Source organism: Anas platyrhynchos, chromosome 13, assembly GCF_047663525.1.
Source record: "Anas platyrhynchos isolate ZD024472 breed Pekin duck chromosome 13, IASCAAS_PekinDuck_T2T, whole genome shotgun sequence".
Taxonomy (NCBI): Eukaryota; Metazoa; Chordata; class Aves; order Anseriformes; family Anatidae; genus Anas; species Anas platyrhynchos.
In genome coordinates this window covers 8891936-8912702 of record NC_092599.1, presented here as the reverse complement: position 1 = coordinate 8912702, position 20767 = coordinate 8891936, and the positions used below count along the sequence as shown (strand labels likewise).

General features: G+C 40.7%; 1 protein-coding gene across 3 annotated transcripts in view; it reads right to left on the bottom strand.

Moving 5' to 3' along the window:
* Window positions 1-2225: 2225 nt before the first annotated feature.
* The window catches only part of FHIT (fragile histidine triad diadenosine triphosphatase), a 565789-nt gene continuing 547247 nt past the window's right edge, over window positions 2226-20767 (bottom strand). For all 3 annotated transcript variants that reach the window (XM_072044229.1, XM_072044230.1, XM_013106348.5), the window contains 2 exons: window positions 10074-10177; window positions 2226-2538 (listed from right to left, as the gene is read on the bottom strand). In XM_072044229.1, the coding sequence (XP_071900330.1) occupies window positions 10076-10177 (102 nt within the window). In that variant the 3' untranslated portion in view covers window positions 2226-2538; window positions 10074-10075. The remainder of the gene's footprint in view (window positions 2539-10073; window positions 10178-20767) is intronic.

Here is a 20767-nt window from a genome sequence, read left to right as displayed (position 1 = left end):
GAGAACATAATCCCAAGCCACATAACCGAAAGCACAGTTATCTCTACCCCATATTAAGCCATGCCAGTGGGACCACTCCACTTGTACCACGTTCACCTGAGCCACTGCCACGTTTTCTCCTTTTGGTGGAGGAGCATAGTGTCTTGCAGCATCCCCCAGTGCAAAGGCAAGCCCTGGGCACACTGCATGCTGGAGATGACCCAGGTCCTGCTACAAGGGCAAGGAATTGAGGTTGGAAAAAAAAGGGTTTGTTACAAAGACCAGCGATGCCTTCAATGCAGTGCACTTGCACTTCCAGTAACTGTATCTTTACATAGAATGCTCTGTCTGAAGGAAATTAAGCCTATAGGAAGGATATGAATGATCCAGGCTGATCCTCAAGGCTCAGGTCTTAAAAAAGGGCAGGGGAGTTACTCTACATACTGCTGCAGGATGTCTTGTACATCATGATCTGCCTTTTCTAAGCTCTTATCTCCCACTGCAATCCTTTCTCATGTCCCTCATCTATTGCAAATTCCCTTTTTAAGCTGGAGCGCAGCACATAAATATTTTCATGCTGCATAAATAGGTTGTTTTGTGTATAATGCCACAGGAGGCTTTTTTTAAAAACAGGACCTTTAGTGCTGTGATAACGGCCTCCTCATTTACACAAATGAAATGCTCCATACAGCTCAACACTCATCTGCTTAGCAGCCCCCATGCAAAATGGTTGGCGCATCGCCTGCTATCATGAGCTGTGGCATTAATATAGAATATTCCATACTTAACATGAAGCCACTGAGGTTTGGAAATACCTTGCAAATGTAAAGGATGCCCAGGTTTTCCATTTAGTACTTCCCTGCTAGTACAACCTTTGTCTTCCTTCTACATGAAATCACAGCTACTTTAAATAATAAAGTGCAAAAAGGGCAACTGCTCATGTTGGCCCATTTGCCAGCGTCTTTGCCTGGCCTGTCTGCTCACCTTTTCTTCTCTGTCACTTCTTACCCTTTTACCTTCATTTCCTGTTTATTCAGCCCTTGTTCATGGTCCAAAAAGTGCAGACGCCATCAAAATGGCCTTTTCATTTACTCTGCCTGCAAAAAGGAATTGCATTACAATAGCTACAATTTTTCAAAGGGCTAATGGATTATATAGGTTGCCACGTTGCGTCATGGCAAATCTTTGAAAACAAACCAGCTTTTCAGTAGCAATATTTAAACCGCAACAAAGTAAAATCTGGAATCAAAAATCAATGTTTTTACTCTAGTGTTTCTGTTTGCATTTGACGAGCAGAAAGACTTCAAACCAACAGAGTGAATTCCTCTGCAGCGTATAGGGAACATTATGCTACATATCAGTTTGTCTATCATGTATTTTCATAATTCTCAGGTCAGGGTATGACCCTGTAGGTCAGACTGTTTTAAAACATTTTTATATGTTCAGTACAGTGAACACATGGTGCTGCCAGGCATGCAAAGCACTGTGAATCTGGGCTGGACCTGACCCTGAAGTCCCCCAGTGCTCAGGTAAACCCTGCAGCCCATGCCCCCCCTCTGCATGGCTCTTGTTAAAGAACTTTTATTGAAGGACATGGCACACATGATTTTCCATCCTAGCTCAGGGGACACAGAAAACTTCAGCTGTAGCTTTCCCACAATTCAAGAGCAGGATTATGGGTGCTCATTTCATGCATGTCTTGCAGACTCATTTCTTTTCCCTTCCATCTGTTGTTTGACTTCTTTTTTATTATGTTAGCAATCAACAGCTAACCCATGGTGGGCTCCTTCCTTTGTGGGGCTCTGAACACAGCATTCCTTGCAGAGGGAGCATTCCACATGGGTGGCTCCCACTCACATTGTCTGTTGCTGCAAGCAGGACTTTCATGCTGGTCTAACCCTACCACAATGACTATCACATTAGCAGCTTTACATATTCATTGATCTGCAGAAGTGTTTTCTATTGCCGTAAGGCCCAGAAACTTTGTGACAATGCATGAGAAGCAACACAGAAAGGAAATATCTTAAGAAGCAGTACATATTTCTTGTTCTACTATCTTATCTGGCAAAAAGGTAGCTCTCCAAGTTTATCTTGTCTAGTCTATAACAAAGACTTTTTTTTTTTATGAAATGTCACATTGCTAGAAGATCTAATTTTTCTTTGATATGATAGCCCACACGCAATAACTGAATCTGAAAAAGCACAACATGGAGTAAACGCTTTGTAATGTATCTAAATGCAGCAGCTACCCAGTTTTGCTAGCACTTTATTTCAATTTAGACCAAGGGACAATTTTAAATGATTTGTTCCCAAGTATACAATTCAGAAAAATATGAGTTACTACTCAGAGCAGTATTTTGAATCAGTACTGTTAGTTGTCTTAGCTGAAATTCAACTTTGATGATATCCAAAGGTCCAATAAAATTTTTCATAGAAGAATCCCCTATTTGTAGAACATAATAAAATTGTTCAGCTGCTGCTCCAGGGCCACTGAGAACAAAAGAACGAGGTCTTTCCGGGAAGTTTATGTCACAGGATGCTTTTCAAACACTTTGTTACCTGAAAAATATCAAACATAACAGTTAAACATAATAGTATCTTTGATCTGTATTAGTAAGACAAAATATAAGGCTGTTTACTGCTAACGAGTTATGTGCTCATTAGTGTGCTCCATCAGGAAACACTGACAGTGATAGGCAAAAGGAAACAGTGTTAAATCCACACACAGCACATTTCATCTTCTATTATAGCCTGTGGTATAGGAAAAGGAAAAAAATGTTGCACACAACTACTTTAAAAACACATAGCAGAGCAAGAAAGGGAAGCATTTGTTTGATTTATTATATACTTTTTTTTTTTTTTTTTTCCAATAAAGTTCACTTCCAAATAATACTAATGTCTTTCTTTCACATTGTGCTTTTCATTCCTAACTCACAAAGCACCCACCAAAGGAGGTCAGGATCATTTTACAAAAAACAAACATCAAGTGAAGCCACCACTCTGTTGTCACTGAGTAAGGCAGCACAGTCCCCAGCTCTGTTGACCACTAGTCATAGGAACAAAGGATTAGAAAGGGCATCTTGTGTCATCAAATACAGCTTCTTACTCTTCAAATCAATTTTGCCCTAATAATGTCATGCAAGAGGCTTTGGGGTGCCTGATCTCTCATATAAACTCCTACAAATGCTCTTTCAAAGTCATCATCTCTTGTATATCCTCACCCATCCTGACCCTATTGTGGGACTTTACCCAAGGCCAAGGCATTACATGTCAGGGATTTGGGACCATTGCTCTGAAAACATGACCTATCTCAGACACCAGAGAATGAGCTGGAAATCTCTTTCCATGTCTGTCTGCTCCAATTTCATACATCTCTTGGTGTTCCTTCCTAGGAAAAGAGCTTTAGTAGGACAGAGAGCTTTGCCATGACAGACCTGGAGAGAGCGTTCCTGCAGCAGAGCCTGCTACAGCCTGGAGAGCCCGACAACTGCAGCTGACTACAGCTGTAAAAACCACGTCCTAATTCCCTGCACAAACTCACAGCACAGTTGTTACTACGGCATTAACTGGAGGCTTCCAGCAGCCCCAGAAGCTAACACAAATTGGGCATTTGGGTTTACCCATCCGCACTCCTGTCCTTTCATGTACAGACTGATATCCTGGCTAACAACAGAGCCTCAAATACACTCAGTCCAACATATTTCAAATGTCCATCACACCTCTCCTTTTTCAAATAACTACTTAACAGAGGAGTTATTAATGCCTTTCCACCTACACAGCCTAGATGCTGAAACTCACACAAAGGCAGCTCTTAAGCTTCGAGGTCACGTTCGAGTTGCTGGTATGAGTGTCTCTCTGGGCAGTTCTATTATGCAGCAGCTACAGTAATAGGATAACGTGATACAAATCTCCGCTAATAATTCAACATGTAGTGGGCTTTTTGCTTGGTACCTTCAGTTTTGTACCTTCACTTCAGACCACACTTAGAGCTGGCTTCACTACTCAGCAAATTATTTCAGCTTATTAAACACAAAGCTGTTACCCAACTGTTAGACGGGGGCACAGTCCTCGAACTTGTTTACCGGGGCTGCATGCAAGGCTTGGATCCTTGCTGCTGTTGTGGCTGCAACTCCCCAGCCGCCCACTTCTTTGTTTGATTGTCTTTTCTCACTGAAACATATGTTTCCCCGTTCGATGGCATTTTGAGCAACAGTTTCCATTGTATGCCCCTCTTGACAGACAGCTTGATGGCAGCCTGTAAATTACTTGGCACGTGTTTTATGAATCTGTTCGAAGGAGGGTCTGGCTGCTTAGTGAATGCATCTTTTCACAGCTTTGGGGGCAAGGGATTAGCACCATTTGGGCACAGGTTTAGGCATAAAAGTCCTTGACCACAGTTCATATCTTTATTTGATGCTCAGCACTATCCTGTACCTTGAGTCTTTTATTTGAGGTCCTGCAATACAGTGCCCATCAGTTGTGCTTGGCGTTCCCCATTTTTCTCACAGACAATGCGATGCATACAAAGCTTATGATGAATCAAGACACGATCATACTGAAAATACTTGGCATTTGATGGATAGCTTCGGTAAGCATTCAGGCTTCTGGATGCGCAAGTTAAGAGAACATCCATCCCTCTTTCAGCTTCCTTTGCTAACAGTAACACATTTTCTGCTTTGCTTTTATGCAGTAAAATCTTGTCTGTCTCTGGCCGTGACATTTCTACTGTAGCTATAATTACAGGATCCAAGCAGTGCAGTATGGAATTCATGTACCCTTTACAGCTGAATTAAATGGCCACCTATGGGGAAATGGAAGTCCGGAGAATGAGATACATAACTTTTAGCACAGTAGCACTTAAAACCTCAAAATAGAGCCCTGGAACAGCTGTGAGAGTGACATTATGTTTATGCCAGCCTCCTGCAAGAGGAAGACATTTCACTTATAGCCACAGTTAACTGTATTGCATCTTTGTTTTCATAAGAATAATGCTACGCTTCAACCAGAAGAATAATCAGCCTTGATGGTGAGGATGCTGCACATTAATACACCACATTTACCTGGGGAAAGCCTTTTCCTCTGAGCCGTCTAGAGTGGGCATTACTGCCAAGACACAGTCACTGTGCTTCTCCTGGCTGGTTACATCTTCCCTTGAAGAGATAATTTAACTGCTGTGCATAAACCTCCCTGCTGCAGAGGTGGTGGCTCTGGATGTTTTACACTTCAAAAATACCAGCAAGGGCCAGATTATGTTTGTCTGTGGAATTTCTGTTGATATTAACTTTCCTTCCATTCCATTGAAATGACAAAAAGATTACTTTATATGTACTCACTGCAGGAAAAAAAAAGAATTTTGGGTGAAAAAGCATAGACCCTATGATCCAATTCATCTTCTCTTTGCTATTTCCAACTACTTAAAGCATAATGTCACACTGAAACACACATTTGGAGTTCGGCATTCTCTTCTGACAGATTGTTATGATGTTTGCCAAGGTGACCTTCATAAAACATGTTTCTTTTGAAGCTTATATTTCACTCTCAGGTCATAATAGTTTCACACAGACAAGCAAACCATCAGCTCCTGCTCTCTAATTAATGGTTCTTGGAGGCTGCTGAGTAGGGGATATAATTAATAGCACTTAAGTCTGGAGTGCAGAGAAATCTATGGCTGATTACTAGGGTATGTATTTACTTCAGGATTATATGCAAACAGCTCCTAACAACAGCTATGAGCAGCTCTTAGGGAAGTCCCCAGGACCAGGCACCCCCTCGAGCCTTACTCCAGTGTAAGCATTCAGAAACCTGCCTGCGTATGAAGCGAGGTTCACACGGCTGATGGGTCCCTGCCCGTGGTACCCATCTCCACTGCTTCCCTTCCCTATAGGGAGGACCACAGCACGTTGTATTTCCTACAGTTGCATAGTTAATTTTCCTGCCAAGGGCTGCCTACAGTGGAGAAGTACCTGTTGTAGAAAATAGTTCTGGCTGTGCCTGTGCTCTTGCATCTTCCTCAGAAGATGACCCGTGCTTTGTCCCATACAGGCCAGGTGCAGCATCTTCTGGGGGTAGACTGGCTGTGTACACACAGCACATGTCCCACATCCACTCTGTGGATCCATTCCTAGGCATAACCATCGTTTTGTGTTTTTTTTCAGCATGAAGTGCCAAAAATAATGGGAGGGCTTCTATTGGAGTAGAGCAACCAAGGTGTTGAGAGTCATCTTGTCACACTTGCCTATATTTAAGGAAAGTGATGTGATTGCTCTGGTGCTTGCTCTCACAAGTGCAGCATGAAAGATCAGAGGTGCTGGAGCAAGACCAGATGCAAACCAAATTGCTAGTTTAAATTCCCTTGGGTCAGCTACTGTTAACAGTGGTAATTCCCCTGCTGAAGTCAACAGAACAGCATCTTTTCATGCATTTTGATACCTCAGTACAGAACAGGCAGTTGTGAGGCAGGAAGAGTGCTCTCAAAGAATGGGATAATCTCCTTCACAGTGGGGTGAAAAAATGAATAAAATTCATATACTCTGACAAAGTTTAAAAGACTAGACTTTCCAGAAATGTTGGCAGACTGGGAATGAAGTGGAGAAGTGACATTAGAAATCCTGCACCACTGTGCGGTCCAAATTATTTTCAGAGATTTTAAAATGAATTTTGCATGTTGAATGACACAAAATATTCAGATGATTAAGCAATTAAAAGCTTTGGAATATTTGCAGCTCAAAAAGCACTAGGCAACAGAGTATCACTGCCAATCTCCTTTATGCAAAGGGACATTTTGACATCATATTTCAGACTGACTACTTCGCTAATGGCATAAAAGTGTTACTTTAGTTGTGTGTAAAATAGGAAAACTTCTACTGAAACTTGTGCAGCCTCGTTCTTTCTGCAGAAAACACAAACTGAAATTGCCTTTGAACAGAAATATTCTTCAAATCTTATCTGAAGGTTAGTAACTCTTTTAATCTTTAGCCTTTTTGATGGCATGTGTACCATAATTTAAAATGCACAAAACAGACTATCAAAACACCCAGCTATAGATAGAAAAAATTTAAAAGGCGCATCTGAAAACAGACTTAGAAATTAAGATACTGCATCCAGTCTTGCTGAGTAAGGACTCTTTCCCCGTGATTCTGCCTCAAAGAGCAACCAGTTAGCAAACACAACTAGCCATATGACAGCCAATATGTGACTGGGAATGGCTTCTGAAGAAGTCAAATCTTGGTATTATTAAGTGAGAGCAATGACATTTTAAATATCCTTTCCACAGATTTTTTTTTTCTTTTCTTATCCTTCTTCAGATTAACATGAAGTTCTGTTGAACTTCAGCTCTGTAAAGGCACTGCTTTGAGCAGCCCTGTAGAGCCTACCCATGCTGGTGGTGTTCAGGAAGCATCAAGTCTTTCTAAGGAGATGGGATACAGTGGGGTTGAGAGATAAAGGGAAAGACCAGGAACACGTGGAAAACCCAAATTAATTCCCTCATCTCAGTTTCTCCTACTCTATGCAATCATACACTCAAGTGAATTATTTTAAGACAAGTATTTTCTTAAAGCTTTAAGCTTAGCAAGGCTAAATGGGGTTCATTTCTTTAATCAAGTAGTTGGATATCTCCAGCCATTGGGGGACTGGTGTAGAAGCACTCTGCATTAGCTACCCAACCCACCAAGAGCAATCAGCACCAACATATGTAGTAGAAAGAGAATTTAGATCTTCTTGCCTTATTCAAGTGTTTCTTAGCAAAAAGAAAGTCATCTAAAATTGATCAGAATCTATAAATACAGATAAAAAGGTGCTCCCGTACCTAACAAGTCACACAGGAGTTGTGACAGTTGAGGGACTTGTGATTAATGCAAGGGTAGCTAGGAAAGCTGAGACACTGCTCAGTCTCCCGGCTAATCTAGCTGAGCGAGGCTTCTTTGAACAAAACAGTTGAGTAGGAAAATAATGCATGAGGCCTTAAAATTGCCATTTATTGGCTGCAGAACACTCACATTCAGCTCTTTCTGACTCTCTCTGTGCTGCATGAAAAAACTCAAGTCAAATAGTGTCCAGGTAAACTTATAAATGACAAAATAAATCCTTTGTAGGTGAAAAAAAGGAAGAAATAGCTTTCAGGGAGAATGCATATAACCTTGTTAATTTGCCAAGAGTTTTCAATCTTCATCATTTTAGAAGCAAGGTTAAGAGAGTAGGTAAAGGCTGAGAAATTCAGAAGATGCTCAGATATACGTTCAGAGCCTTAAGCCTCAGAAACAAAACGTCAGGAAGAAGAGATTGGCAGTGATGCCTTGCATTGGAAACCAAGGATTGGAAGGACTGCTTGTACTAGACAAAAACACTCTCATGATAATGATGCTGCTGAGATTTAATTTACCAGCCTGTTCTAGGAGAGGTAATGACCTTAATATCATGGAGAACTTATCAAGAGGTCATCCATATAGAGACACACTGATTTATTTTCATAGTAAATGGAAATAAAAGTCCAGCCACATGTATAAATTCATTTCTGCAAGCCAATTTCATCTATCCAGCTTTGTGTATAGTATCAAAAGAGCCTAAGAACACCTTATTGATATGTGGGAACCCAATTCCAACGAATCTCTCTGCAAATGTACTTCAGATTCATTTCTAATCAGACAAAAAAAATAATCCCAGACCTACCAAATATATAATTACGAACATCACCACATTGGAATAGGGATAGGGCGTTTTATTGCAAGTACTATTCATTCACCGCTGTGGCATAGATGAAGCACTACATAATGCCTGTTAGTAGAGAAGAGTGCTCACATGTGTCTTACCTAAAGATATGGTATTTCTGGCTGAGTTGCACATTTCTGAGATATGGAAAAACTGGGTATCTACAAGCAAATCCAGTAGTCACTGTGAAAACTTGGCTGTGTAACCCAAACCTTTATATTCTTAGGTCCCCAACAGGATCAGTCCCAGAAGCCAAGGACAATCTTCCTCCACCCATGTGAATTACATGCGTTTCACATCTTTCTCTGTGCCAGTCTGCAGAGGTATTGGCACAGCTAATTTGTCTGGAGAAGCTGGTGTTTTTGCTGCAAAGTATGCTCATCGCGCAAGAAAAAAATGGAAAGAAGAGTCCAATAAACCAGCCCAAATGTTGAGGACAGAATGGCACAGGAGACAGAGCTGTGATGCACACACACCACATGTGTCATGTAGTTTAGCTCAAGATTTGTCAAGCTGGGCTGTGAGCAATGAGTCACAGGCAGATTAGGAGGGATATTTATGGGATTTGGGTTCTTCAGAGGAAAAAAATATGAAACAGAAATTACAGAAATGAGAGTGCTAGATGATGGCAAACAACATATGGGGAACAGGGGAGAGGGAGCTTTTGGCATCATCGCTGCAGCATACATCCCAGCGTAACTCACATCAATCTCTGGGGGCCAGTTTGTTTCTATTGGAAGAATCTGGCTTCTGGGACTTCAGGTACAAAATGAAAACCTCTCAGTTTCTACTGCACCAATGTTAACACCTGCCATGCGTTTCCCTCTTTTCTGTTCTACCCTATTTATTTTTTTTCCTTCTTCTGGGGCCATGGGAAAATCTAGCAGAACAAGCTGCTTTCCAGTAGGCTTAATTTTGAAATTGAATTGACCAGATTATTTAAGATTTGCAGGAAGAAGTTAGCGTTTGCTTATTCCACTCTATAGTCTGTATTCTGCTGGGATTTTATACATACAAGTACACATGTATGTTTGGCTGTACACAGCAGTTTAACTTGTTGTGCCATGGCTATTTCCTGTTCTAAAAACACAAGGAGGATATGTTAGGACAGGCATTCCTCTGAAGTAACTTCAGATGATTCTGATTTCCAGGTGTGTTATTTTTCACTCTCTGGGAACTAAAAGCTTTAAGATGGTACTTATTTGTTCGAGAAGGAGGATATTATTTCAGCCACTGTTGGAGTGTTGTGTCCTTTTAGGAAAAAACACAAACCTAAAAAGCTCTATTTTTTTGTTCCATTCTACATATTCTCACGTGTCCTTAAGAAGCCTATGGACCACCCAAGAGTTCTGAGCGTTGCAGGAATAACTTAATGCGCAAACCATTACCTCTAATTTTCTTGGAAATACTTCTTCAGAATTGCTGCTTCAGCTGCCATTTCTTCCTCTGTTCTCCATTTGTCAGGGGAATCCTCTTTGTCATGTTGTTGCAACTTTAAGGAAGGAAGAAAAAAAAAGTTGGTATTTTTTTTTTCTTTCTCTAATTTTATTGTCAAAATCAAGACCTGCCTCTCCAAGTAATCAAGATATCCCATGTATTTGTGGGATGGAGGGACCCAGTGGTAGAAAGATGAAGGGTAAAGGTTACTGGTTTAGAGTGAAGACAACAGTAGGATTAGTTAACTGTCTCTGATGGATTCATGAAGAAAATGCAAGGTACAAGGGTGAATAACAGGCAGTGACAAAGTTCACCTTTGTGAGCTGATGGTCAGATACCTTGGGAGTCTTTGATGCAAAGCTGGTAGGTAACATGATGACAAATGCTCTAGTAGTTTGAAGTGGCCATTACATCAGTGGAGTGGTCTAGGCAGAAGCCGCCTGGACACCTTGCCAGTAATTCATGTAAAATGTTCTCTTTTTTCCTCTTCCCATGGGGCCAGCTTTCTCATCAAAGACCTATTGTGATAACAAGGCCCTGTTGCAGCTGTTTCCCATCAGCAGTTTATACCAGCAGTTTTCAGAAGAGATACATTCCCTCCCTGCATGCAAGTTATTAGTTCTTCCTTGCCCTTGTTGAATGTGAGATACGTCCGTACTCTTGAAAGAAAACTTCTTTTAAGCACAATTTCACCAGTGATTTAGTGGGGAAAAGGATCAGAAGTATATGAAACACTTAATTTTTGAATCTACCTTGCATAATATGCCAACAAAAATAAGATCTATCCCATATGAAGTATTAAGTGGTATTATTTGAGACCTGAAAATTTCAAACACATCCTTTGCTTCTCTAGAAGGGAGAGTCCTATTTTATGGCAAATATAAAGTTGTGTCACTTGAGTGTCTATTTGTACACATGTGTATTGAAGGAATCCCTGCAACTCATCAAGGGAAGACTACATTAACAACAGGCAGCAGAAACGTTTGCATTAATTGCTGAAGTATCAAGAATTCCAGTGTGTCTCTAGGTAGAGAGACAAGTACAGATTGAATTAACAGTGTCAGTACTTCTGAAGAACATAACATCTACTCTTTGTTAATGTCACAAAAAAAAAGTTGGAAGCTAAATGAATTTACACCTTTTATTCCTGGAAAAGTTTTAGTACAGAAGATGAAGCAGTTAAAAACAGAGATGAAACAACATTGTACCTGCCAAGCAAACTTCATTACTGTATATGGCATGTTTAGCAATAAACTAGGATTGTTAGCATATATCCAACTCACAAATACTTTTATTTGTGCTGTTTCTCCTACTCTAAATTTTGCTGCCAGCTATAGCTCTGTGCAGTTTTACACTCTGCAACAGATTTCTTTCTGCTCAGCAGATGAAGCTGCATTAGAAAGCTATTTCCTTTCATGCCAATATGATACAATAGCTGTAGGCAAATTAAAGTGTATTACTGTTTGACTAGTATAGAACTAATCTTCATCGTTACATTAGCTCTAGGTATGTCATAAATCCATCTTGTAATAATGCTATAGAATTATGGAGAAAGATTTATGAACCACGAACAGGTACACTGTATACATGGCCAACATCCACCCTCTGTGCCACTGTACACACCTGCATGGCATATAGGTACCACAGCTCAACTGGCAATGAGAGAGAGTTATGGGAAGCAGCACACATCACCTTATACTTTCCACGGACTGTAAATGCTCACACTTCACAAGATGATGCACTAGGATGAGCCAAGTGGTGGTAAATCAATCATCTGTCAGAGGGGTGAGATGATTTTCTAAAAAAGCAATATCTCGCTCATTCAACCTGGCATCAGCATGAGATACAGAAAGTGCTAGAAGGCAAGGGAGGGCAGCCCCTGTTCCTCTAGATCTCCTTGCTTAACCTGCAAGAAATACTTTTTAGGGATGTGCTTTGACTGCTGTTCTTCCTCACCATCCCATTTCTGTACAATCCAGGTGAGAGCCAACTAATTTTTAAGTAACTAATTTAAACTAAAAAAACAAACTGATTTCCCTATTTCCTCTCCAGTCAGAGAGAAAAGCTGGAGAGCTTGAACTCACATCCCTACTCAGAGATATTCAAACACAGACTAGATGGAGTCTGTAATAGTTTCTGTAGGACCATTCTACTACTGCAAACTGAAAAAAATAAAAAACAACCAAAAAAAGCAATAAAATCTTATCCAGAGATCTTATCCATCTCCCTGACATGATTTTCTGAGTCATTTTGCATAGATTTAACTAGAAAACTGGAACAGAGGTGGAGATAAACTGAACCACATCCTCTCAAAAACACTCCCGATGCCTTCAGTAAGGCTCCCAGTGCTCTGTGGTGGGTAATGGAAGACTTAAGGGCCCTGAAGCCCAGATCCCTGCAGATGTGGTGCAGAAGAGTGCGGTAGCATAGCCTGTCCTCAGCAGTATTCTGGTAATCTTGGCCAAAGTTGGCCAATTAAGGACTAAAATATACAAACTGTATGCTAAGTGAAAGACAGAAAAATTTGGATGAAGTAAGTGACAAAGAAAAAGCTGTAAGATTTGGGTGAGCCTGGCAGGACAGGCTAAACTGCAAGGAATGAACCTCCATGGTATTTTACACCAGTATAAGCTTCATGATCCAGCCAGAATCAAATTCTTTCCATCCATGCTGTACCCCAGGAAGGAATCAACATTTCTTGGTACCTGGGCAGCAATTCATGCAAGACATAGCAGAGGCACTGGGAGTGGAGTTTGCTTACAGGCAGCCTTACATCCCTGCAGGTCAGGGAGCAAACCAAGGTGTGTTGCACAGGGCAGTTGCAGTCTACTAATCATTTTCCACAGAGATCCAAGCTAGCTACCATTTGAAAAACTGCTGGTACATAATGGAACAGAAAAACAGAATGGAAAGGTGATGCGAAAGAACCATGACAGACAGACAAGATGCTCTGCTGCAACTCTGGGAGCCCCAAATTCTCTGAAACCAAATGCAAACCTATTGTGGCATTACAGGAACACCTCAAAAATGCAACTAACAAAAAGGTAAGCAATAAGATTAGCACAGCTCAAATAACTCTGAAAGAACAGGATAAGGTGGAAGAACACGAATGTTTCTTTTAGAAAACTTTTATTATGGTGTTAACTTTTTCTTGTAATATTCTAGGCAAATGCTGAGATGCCCATTAGTCAATTCTCTAATTGCCATTACCCAAATCACACGCTGTATCTGGTTCAACATTCTTCAAGCACTAAGACTTTTTTTTTTTTTTTAATAACTTAGCACATCTTCTTGCCTCACAGTACAAATAAATGCACTATTTCTAAGAGAAGCCCTTCTTCAAGCAGATCATTACTGATGTCTGACTTCTTGGGCTTCTTGATAAATTATCCTCTTCTTTCACCTCAAGCAGAAAATGCTCTTCCACCAATAATCTATGACTGTCAGTCTTGATTACTTGTAAACAGTGAAGCTCTTTGAATATTTCTGCTTGTGAAAAGCGTTCATTTTCTCACTCATGTCTCCCAGTGTGAGATGCTGGCAGACCTGACAGCTGTGCTTTATGTTATTTTATTAAAGTTGTTAGTGCTGCAGAATGGTCTACGTTTTTATCACTGCAATTCTTAAGGGAAACACAATATTGTTTTATAACACATTCGCATTGGGGAACCTTTGATTCTTGCCCTTTGTGGAGGAGCCCAGAATTCACAATGCATTATGCTATTGTGAACCCAGGTCCAGGACTGTCGGTTGCTTGAAATGACATCTATATAATGGTTTGCTCTACTTATGCCATAACACAGGTGGCTTTTCTGCTGGTGTTAACATAGAGCACTAGCTAGAAGTATTGAAAAAAAAAAAAGCTCTTATGCTAATTAACATTGTCAGTCTCAGTGAATATTTACTGCTGATACTTAAGAGTTTAGTATCTTCTGGTACATATAACTAAAAGAAAAATCATGGTGTTGGAGAGTAATTACACCAAACTACTGCAATACAACAAAACTCAACTGCTTCATCAATTACGCAATATAACATTGTCAAAACCAGCAGGAAAAAAAAAAAAAAAACAAAAAACAAACAAACAAAAAAAAAAAACAGAACAAAACACACCAATCTTTGCTAGTAGTTTGAATCAGATGTCAGGCATTACCTAGCTGGTATTGTTTGTTATTACAAATATACCTTGGGTTATTTAGTTTTTTTCTCTGCTAACCTCCCCCACTTCAGTGAAACCTGCAGAGTAATATTTCAGCACTGGATTAACATGTAAACCATGAGGAGGATAAGAGTTTCCTCTCTTTAGTGACAACCCATTTCCAGAGACTGGTGACAAAAATTGCTGCACACACCTTGTCCTCCAACTCCCTTGCGGACCTAGAGCTGTGTGATAAAAACACCCCCACAGCACATCCCTGTCCATTTTCTCACACTGCAGCAAGCAGCTGCAGCGGGGCTTGATCCCGGGCATCTTACCTGAGGAAAAAACCTGTAGGACTCAGCTGGCTATAGCTCCTCAGCCATTTGGTGACACTAAGGACCTCCTACTCCTGGTACTGACTTCCTCACATGCTACCTCCACATTAATTTCTCTGTTGCTTTCTTCACCCTTTTCTCCTTCGACTTGTCCTTCTTTTCCCCTCATTTTTTATTTTTATTTTTTAATTTAGCTTACATCCTCCTAGTAAGGCTTCATTTTCACCCCTCCCCATAATGTAATTAACTGTGACATTTACTGCTATCATCTGTACCTCCTGCTATACTCTACCCTTTTCCTCAAGCTCTGCTGTCTTCCTAAAGGAAGTTTAAGGGTTTTTTTTTTTTTTTTTTTTCTCCCATGGGCAGCCTAGCCTCCTCTGAGCCTCTTGTTGTGCTTTGAGTCTTGTCTGAACTAACGTAAAACAAAAGAATCACAGACAGCGGTTTCACAAAGCATTTTCTCAGGTACACTGTGATTGCTTTGTATCATTTTTTTTGAACACAATTGGCCCTAAATCCCATTTTACCTACCTGTGGGTAATCAGCCACAAGAGCTCCCAGCCCTGGGCATCTCCCGTTGCACCTGCTGCAGGCAGGGTCCCAGAAAGGGCAAAAACAGGCAGAGAACAAGCATAGCACATTCACCCTTGAACACAAGAGAGCACCCACAAGATAGTGTTAGTGCTATGTCAGAGCCCTGGCTGCCCCTCAGCACCTGCTACAGAATCAGGCCCTGTTTCTAAGCTGCCCTTGCTACAGTTCCCACTCCCCAGCTGAGCAGCCCAGGCACTTCAGAGCTTTCTGCATCTGTGGGCCTGCCTCCATACTTAATTACTGCTACAAGACCGCTGTAATTTAATTGCTTTAGTTTACAGTAAACACAGCAGAAAAAAACACATCCTATTACTTCCTCATCTGCTGACTTCGCTTGGGATTCTATATTATATCAATATCTCCATGAAACAAATACCTGATTGTGGTATTTTTACTTGCTGCATTAAATCCTCGTTATTTAACAAGATTAAGAAATCCAAATTACCTGTAATCTAGACAACAAGTTTTAAAACTATCTACTGGAAAAAAATCCTTCAATTTTTTCACCACTTTGTGCAATGCACTCTACCACAACTGATATTACTCCTGCAAAACACATTTCATTGGAAACCTCAGTTTATCAAAGCTGCATTTTAAAGAGGGTGTTTTACTTTTTCTTCCCATTGAGTGTTTCACAATATTTTTTCAAACTGCAAATATTTTTTTCATTTGTATTGGTGTGCTTTGGAGAAAGACTTGAACCTCATACTTCAACATGGACACGAGTAACTACACCCTTTTAGCAAAGCACTTAATTGTAGAATTTTGTGGAAACACACAAAGGTTAAGTAAAAACTAAGCACGTGTGTTTAAGTGCTTCGCTATAATAAAAACTGCAAAAAGTAGTTTCTAACTACTCTTCATATAAAAATAAGAAAATAAATACAAAAGGTATCTTAAGCAATTTGGCTTTGAAATATATTTGGCTTTTGACACTACCATAAGCAGAATGATGGTTATATAGAAAACACATCCACCATTCAGTGAAAGATGTAGATTGCACTCGGAAGAGCTCAAACCTTGACAGACTTCCAGTTTGGCTCCAATGGAGATAAAATTCTTGGAAAGGGAGCACATTACAAAGGAGATGCTTGAAGGAATATCTACTAGCGTATGAAGTTCTGCCAAAAACTTGGAAAACTGCTATTTACGGTCTGATAGAAATCCAAGCAAGAATCTATAAACATATTTGGATACATTTTCTGCCATGCTTTAAAGTAGACAAAGTTGCCCAAAGTTGCCCATTATCCTCTCAGTTAACAGATAATGTTACAAGCACCTCTGCAGGTTTCCTCACCTGGGAAGACAAGATAGAGGGATGTGGGGAACTTCCTAAAGGCATTTCCTAGGGAGAACTGCCTACACGAGAGAGGTGTTGCACAGAGTCCTGAGTAAGAAATGGCAATGTCATCAACATGATAATGCTGGAGGAAACATTACACTGTGAGCACAGCCTGCCATGCAACATTACTCATTTGGAAAAAGGCTATTTTTAATCAAGAAAAAGCACTTTAATCAAGGATGGAGTCAGTGATTCAAAAATTTCATGCAGGTGCATGTATTACTTGACTGAAAGCATTTTTCCCCAAAGGTCAGAGCCACAGAGCGATGTGTCAGTCCCACCCTGGTAGCAGAGATAACCTCAGGGTGCCCATATCAGGCTGATGGATTCTGGCTCTCAGCTCAGGGAGTCTCAAAGTCAGAACTTCCCCCGCTAATCTTCTTAACTTCAGACAAATATTTACCCTACCCTAGGCACACTCAATAAGATTCATGACATGCCAAGGAAGACACATTTGTATTAAGGTGGTTGATTCAGTTTGTTTGCTATGTATTTTTTTTTCCACCAGCACAAAGAAAATCAGCCTCAGGTCCCACAGTATCAGCACAGAGCTGGTTGAGTGTGCTGAGGGGACACGAGCATGCCCAAACTCCTGGGGACATCTTCCCTCCTCACCACACCTCTGGGAAAAGCCTGCAATGACCAGAGCAGAGAGCAGATTTCTTCTCTTTTTTGGGAATAAACATATGCCAACTAAACAGCTCCTATTAAACAAAGTCCCCCTCCCTCCCTGCCCCTGAACGCTTCTGAAATTAAGAAAACATTCACTTCATGTATCTTGGAGTAACTTATACTCTGAGTCACTCTCTCCACCAACTATAGGAATATTTTAAGATTTCAAATGTCAGAAATGACACATGCTGCATGCTGGAGGAAAACCCCATGTGGTTTCAAAGCCTGCTCTTCTGTGTGCTTCCAGGACCACTGTCTCAGGGGACCTCTCACCCAACAACAGAGTTCTCCAGGACGGTCCTGTCTGCTTTCCCTGATGGGATCACTGTGATGGGATTACAGCCACATCCTCAGGATGATCCATTCTTCCAACCATCCGCCAGGTACTTCAGCTTCCAGCCTTGCACATGCAAAGCTACCTTGCATCTGAGATGGCCTCCCCAGGATTTACGCGGCCAATACCATCCAGTAAGCAGGTACTAAAATAGGTTGAGGAATAAATTGCTCTCATTTAACATTCACTCTGAAAAATATGGCTGCATTTATTATGCCGCATATTGTTTTATATACTGTTTTGTTATAATAAGTCATGTTTAAAATGTCATGACATTTAAATCAACAGCAATAAGAGGGAAATAGCAAAAAAAGAGAACAAGATGATCAAAAAGGATCTGAAAAAATCCTTGTGAAGTATTATTGGGGTAAATACTGTAGATACAGTAAGAATAAAGTCACAAAGGAGCATAAAACTTAGCTATGAGATACCCACCCCAACCCTCCTGTGAGCCCTACAAGCTCTGTCAGGTCTCTGTGACCCTGCGGTTGTCCCCAGGTCCCGTGACAGAGGGAGGGGTGCCACCACCAGCTGGGTGGTTTGGGTGGGCTGTGATCAAGGGACTTGGGTGCCCGAGACAAAACCATCATGGTGCTCTGCATCACCTTGTAGGTGCAGCCTTTCTCAGTGCTGTGCATCACCAATCCACCACAATACCCTGGAAAACTCAGTTTAATGTTTTCCTGGAATTTGATAATGCCATTTGTCTCAGTGAGGAGCTTATTTCAATGCCTGGGCTAAGTTATATGAATGAACTTTGCATATAACATAAAAGCTTATTTTAATGCAGCTTCATAGCCTTTGAGGAAACACAGAGGCCATCTACCACTGATGATCTACATGCATAATAGCATATTTTCACCACAAAGACTTTTGATGTTAAAAAGAAATTAACTCTGATCTGAGGAGCCACACTGTTACCGCAGATTCAATGCTCATCTTTTATAGCAGGTTTGGACCCACATGCCAGCATCCCTCACCGCAGCCTCTGTGCTTCCTCATTCCCCGCCAAGGGAAAAAGCAACAACTGCAAGAACAAAACAGATGGTGAGGCAACGAAACATTAAACCCAATCCCAATACCTGAGCTGTACCATGAATATTTCACTGAGGCATGGGGTAGGAAAGACAACAAAATGACCTTTTCTGGCATCTTAAGGGATATCTAACCTTGTAATTGCTACAGACAGAGGACACACAAGATGGAGACCAAGACTATTTAACAGCTGTGTATATTTTTTTTTCAAAATTAGTATCTCAATGTTCCCATTATAACCTGCCAATAGGAATGACATTTACTCTTGCTCTGAGAAATGAAAGAAACTCTAAAAGACAGACTGCATTAAGAATCTATTGATATTCCACTGACCTAGTGGCATACAAGCCAGACAAGCTTTGTCAAGGGCAAATGCCCTAGAGTCTGAAAATTCATCTCTTAAAGTAGCAGTAAAGAAAAATGTTTCTTCAACGTCTAGAATATTTGTGGAGGCTTGCACTTTCTTGATGTTATAATGGTAGTATACAGCACTAGACCCAGACACAGTAGCACAGTTGGAGATTTCAGATGGTCATTAGCCTCTTCCAGTTTTGCTAATCAATTATTGCCACTGATTTTAATTAGGATGTTCTCTTCAGAGACATCATGTAGGCTTTTGCCCAGTTTATTTTTTCTTACTGTAAAATCATCAGAAAGGTAAGCTATCCATAACAGAATATGATCTAAGACTCCCTTTTGCAAAAGATGGGTGCAGAGGCTTTGAGCTGTGCAAGAGGTCTCCATGCTGCCTTGTACTGGTGGGAAGACCCCGACAAGGGAAGGGGAAGGAGAACAAGGAACAACATGAACTTCCACACAAAATCAGATGAGAGCAAAATCACAGAGAAGGGCCCAAAACAGGGGCAACACAAGAGCCTTTACTTTTTTGGTGAAGCTCAGACTGGGAGAGCAGTGGCTTCTTCAGGGGGTGGAGTAGCACAGGCTGCCTTCACTTTTGAGGAGGAGGAATATATTTGCTCCTATTCTAAGCTGCAATGTTGGCCTTCTGTTCAAATTCTTTTTCTGGGGAGTAAGACCACAGTTGTACCCACACTGAAAAAGCAGGGATAGTATTATAGCCCAGGAATATAATCTTCTGCAATAGATTTCAGTGAAGGGACTGTGAATTTGGGTATAATCAATTTTAGCTAGATGCATATTGCAGTTAAGTCTGATAGCTTCCACTAGTAGGAAGTTCTTTTTGATGAAAATACACTGAAAAACAACTAAAAAAAGTCAGTTACCATAGCCTATACTGCATCTTCTCAGACACCCCCATGTTTCTATATAGAATTCCTGTTCTGATATAATTTACATATTAAATATTAATTGTTGTACAGATTTCAGTATCATTGCTTTTGGACAGAAATCTTATTTAAACCTTTGAGTGCACATGTTTTAGAAATATTCATCTGGAAAACTCACTGGAACTTCGTATCATTTGTGCCAGCTCTGCTCCTGTAACATTACGCTGGCAACCAGTCCCAGGCCTTCTCACCGTAACTTGGAGGACATGCTTCAGAGCTATAGAAAATCCTACACTTCATGGATGGGGAGATCACAAACATAGCACGGGTGGAGGGTAGAAAGGGTATGAAGATGGGATAAGCTACCCAAAACTTCCCAGTTTTTAGAAAAAGCAATTTTGTTTGCTTTCATTTCAGTTTGTTCATGCCTTAGGAAATGAGATCAACAGAAATAAAAGCAATTTCCAGCTGATATGAATAAAGCATGTGGCTACATTGAGAAGAGGTTGTACGTTACTCCAGAAGCTCAGCTCAAGTACTTGGGAATTAAACGCTGTGAGAACACACCTAGTCTGAGCTTGCATCACCTCAATTTGCCAAACTGGGAATTTGCAGGTTTCCTACCTACTCTTGAGGAGAAGGTTGAATGGGAATTGTGTTGTATTGTCATACTGTTGTGGACTGGCAAAATCATTTTATTCATTTAAATAAAGTCAACTTAAAGTCAGAGTAGGATACCTTGATAATGAAACTTGTCTACAAGATCTGCTGCTACATTTTTTCCTCTTCTGTCTTTTATTTCTTTTAACTAGCCTTAAACAAGATTCACGAAAAGATTGTGTTCTCAGTTTGTGTTTCCAGGGCTTAGTCTGTGCATGTACTGAGGTGCAGAAAGGTGCTCAAGCCCTCCTCATTCAGACCTGTAAGCATTATTACATTACA